This window comes from Micropterus dolomieu, linkage group LG02 (genome assembly GCF_021292245.1).
Source record: "Micropterus dolomieu isolate WLL.071019.BEF.003 ecotype Adirondacks linkage group LG02, ASM2129224v1, whole genome shotgun sequence".
In the NCBI taxonomy this organism is placed as follows: domain Eukaryota; kingdom Metazoa; phylum Chordata; class Actinopteri; order Centrarchiformes; family Centrarchidae; genus Micropterus; species Micropterus dolomieu.
Genome location: NC_060151.1, coordinates 9,189,396 through 9,192,800, shown reverse-complemented (window position 1 = coordinate 9,192,800; position 3,405 = coordinate 9,189,396). Strand labels below are relative to the sequence as shown.

General features: G+C 40.9%; 1 protein-coding gene across 1 annotated transcript in view; it reads right to left on the bottom strand.

The window, feature by feature from the left end:
• LOC123985703 (phosphomannomutase 1) overlaps nt 1-3,405 on the bottom strand; it is an 8,588-nt gene extending 5,183 nt beyond the window's left edge. Inside the window, exons 1-5 of the mRNA XM_046073506.1 lie at nt 3,020-3,405; nt 2,357-2,474; nt 1,104-1,180; nt 696-787; nt 208-307 (exon numbers count right to left, since the gene is read on the bottom strand). Coding sequence (XP_045929462.1) covers nt 208-307; nt 696-787; nt 1,104-1,180; nt 2,357-2,474; nt 3,020-3,103 — 471 coding nt within the window. The 5' untranslated portion in view covers nt 3,104-3,405. The remainder of the gene's footprint in view (nt 1-207; nt 308-695; nt 788-1,103; nt 1,181-2,356; nt 2,475-3,019) is intronic.

The following is a 3,405-nucleotide window of genomic DNA, read 5'->3' as shown; positions in this document are numbered from 1 at the left end:
AGAGAGAGAGAGAGAGAGAGAGAGAGAGAGATAGTGGGTGGACCATGACCTCAGTGCCTGATGTGTAAAAGCACAACCCACAGACAACATCAGGCTTGGTCCTAGTCTTAGACAGATTGCATCATTCTCTAACCAAGGGTTGAATGTTTGTTGAATTTGACCTTTATGAAAATGTCCTATTAATGACCTAATGGCAAAGTATTTTACCTTGTCAATTTCAGAGAATTCGATTCGCTCCTCCAGTGTGCAGCTCCGACCAATAGGGGAAATGTTGAGCATTCCATTCCTGAACTCAATGAACGTTCCCCTGCAGGCGTAAGAGGATGTGTACATAAAGGACGGGTTACTTATTTAAAAAAATGAGGCAGAAACCTGGATTCCGATTGACCCCCATTCGCTATATGAAGAAGAATTAAATTCAATTAAATTTTTATTTATACAGCGCCAATTCATAACAAAAGTTGTCTCATTGCACTTTTCATATAGAGCAGACCTTACTCTGTAGAAGAAGAAGACAACAATTGTGTTTTAGCTTCACTCATACACACGTTTTTCTTTCCTGCTTCAAGGACTAGTACTGACCAATGAAGATAACTGGCATTGCTGCATCCTAGGAATGCAGTTCAAAGGTGGGTGTGTGTGTCCTTGGGGGCTCAAGTGGCCTAACGGTCTTGTGACTTTGGTCAAAGTCTCACCTTTTCTTTGGCAGCTTGATGAGCCCCATGTAGCTGAGGCAGAAGTTGATCAGATCCTGCAGCAGCTCTTCACCGAGCTGGTTCTGAATGGCCTAACGGGATGAAAACACACAAACAAATTGACAAACTGTCAACAGTTAACTGAAACTGATTAAAATGATAAAATTTTCTCTAATCGTGTTCTACCACACATAATCAGATTTTGTCTTATTTCTATGTAGCAAACAAACCTTTTAACTCATATAATATGAACACCATATCTTACAACATGAACACATCTCATAACATGCTGCCTTATATTCTTATTAGATCATCGGCTTTACAGGAGGAACATGTGGAGACAGATAACGTGATTCTAGCTGACATTGTGACAGAACATGAAAGATGTGACTCTGTATGTTCACTTACATGTTTTGAGAGCAGTTTCCCATCTTTGTACTGCACTGTCCCGTTCTCAGCAAACACGTAGTCAAACTTGTGTATGACTGCAAGAGAGGAGACAAGGTGACATGTTGCTAAATGTGGTAAATCAACTAGCAGCTCTTTATATAGGCGGCCTAAATATGGAAGAATAGAACAGCCTGCTATATTTACCTGGTAGCAGATTACAGTGTGTGTAACAGTGCCTAGAAAAGTCCAATTTAATCTCTCTGACCTTCCCACTCACTTTGGCCTTTGTGTTCTCTGCTAACAACATTTGGCAGGAAAAGTCTGCTACTTTGACTGTTTAAAGAGCTGCTTTGGTCACTTTTACTTTAATAACAGCAGTCATCTACAAAACAGCATAATTCAACACACTGAAGGCATGTAGAAACTGACACTATAACCTCTGGATTACTAACAATAAAATGTTCCTCTAACTGGTTTAAAAATGCCTGTTTTTGGAATTCGCTGTCATGATTATTTAATAACACATTTTAATGGATGACGTCAACTTTTTTCACCATGTCATTTTATAACACCTAATGCCAGGTTACGGCATTTTCCAGCAGCTACAACAACATGAGCTGCAACATTGTGCATCGTCAAGTATGAAAAGATTCACCTTTAGCACACTTAAGGCATGGTTAAGAAACCACATGGCTCCCTCTGGGCAAAATACATCTGCATTCCAGTTGTAGCCTAATATTGACTTATAGACAAGTTTTCAGCCTTGTGACTCAGCTGGGAGGCTCAGTATGCCGCAGGTTAATAAAGTTAACTAAACCAAACCACTGGAGTCAGATGTCAGCAATGATGACCAAGTTTAGCATGTTCATTTTCTGAACTGTGGCTCCTAATGTAGTGTTACAAAATCATGTTAAGACATAGATGATTAGTTGAAATACAAGAGTCAGTCATCATGAGACATCATGAGAAAGATGATCAGGCCAGTCTTGTGTTATCCTTTTAAAGTGGGTCTCTAATGCTGTTAGAAGGATGTTGTGTTACAGTCTATTAACCTGCATAACTCAAGGCACAAAGTTTAACAGAGTCTAACTCATGGCCTAAATCCAAAATTATTCCCAAGGGTAGTCCTCTCGCTCTCTGAGGACTTATGTCCAATTAGGCAGAAGTTACAATAAAAAGTGTCAGGTCATGTAGTGTGATCTAGCTGGGTGAATGATACAGCATGCAGTGTATAACCCGCCTCTGGTTAAAGCAGGAAGAGGAGTGCTCACCATCATCTCCTTCCCCAAGCTGCTCTGCTATCTTGGAGTAGTCCGACCCTCCCACAATGCCAATCTTCACTTTCCTCCTCAGAGTCTGGAAAAACTCATCCAGCTGTGGGTCGATTTTCTGCAGATTACAAGAAAATGCACTGCAAGTTATCACTTTGTGTTAACACATGGCGGAACACACACAGGTATCACAATAATGTTATTGAAGCATCATTAAATAGACAGAACAGAGAACAATGGACATGGCTGCAGAAATCGCCTTTTGTGGCTCAGTGTAATTTGGATTGTTCAATTATTCCAACATATGGAGGAAAGACGTCTGAGCTGCACACAAGGGAGACTGATTATGTAACATCAAGTCGCTGGTGTGCTCTGCAGAGACACACACATGCACACACACTTACACACACCCATTACCCCAAATGAACCCCAGAAAAGACGGAAGAAATTAAGAAAAATAAATCATAGCAAAAATATGAATACAGTGTTTGAGGTCAGGAAGACACAGTGGGCTCTCAGGTTGTGTCTCTCACCGTGAAAATAACACTCAGGCTGTTATGAAGGCAGAGGAGCTACAGAGAAGTAGGAAGTTGCTATGAAATCTTGTAATAATCAATAACTGAACACGCTGCTGATGTATTGATTAATTGGATGTTAGCTCACCTCTCTAGGTGGTGTCAAAGTACCGTCCACGTCAAACAGGCAGAGGATGGTTCTGTCCGACGGGAAGCCGTTTGATTTCTCCATTCCTTTTTTTCTTGTTAACAAGTTGCACTTTAGATTGCTAAGCGTCACAGGTCCACTCTCGTGCAAACAAACACGTAAAAATACACATTCACATGAGGGACAAGTGAATGGGAGGAAGGAGGCTATTCAGCTGAAGTATTAAAATAAATAGACTTCGACGCGTTACAGAAGGTAGATTATTTCTTCTCGTGCGTGCTCTTCTTCTTTTTCTTCTTGTTGTTTTTAACTTCTTCGAGTCTACCGTCCTGCTGTCTCAGCTCGGCTCGGTTCAGCTCAGTGAAACCCTCCAACACAAACACATC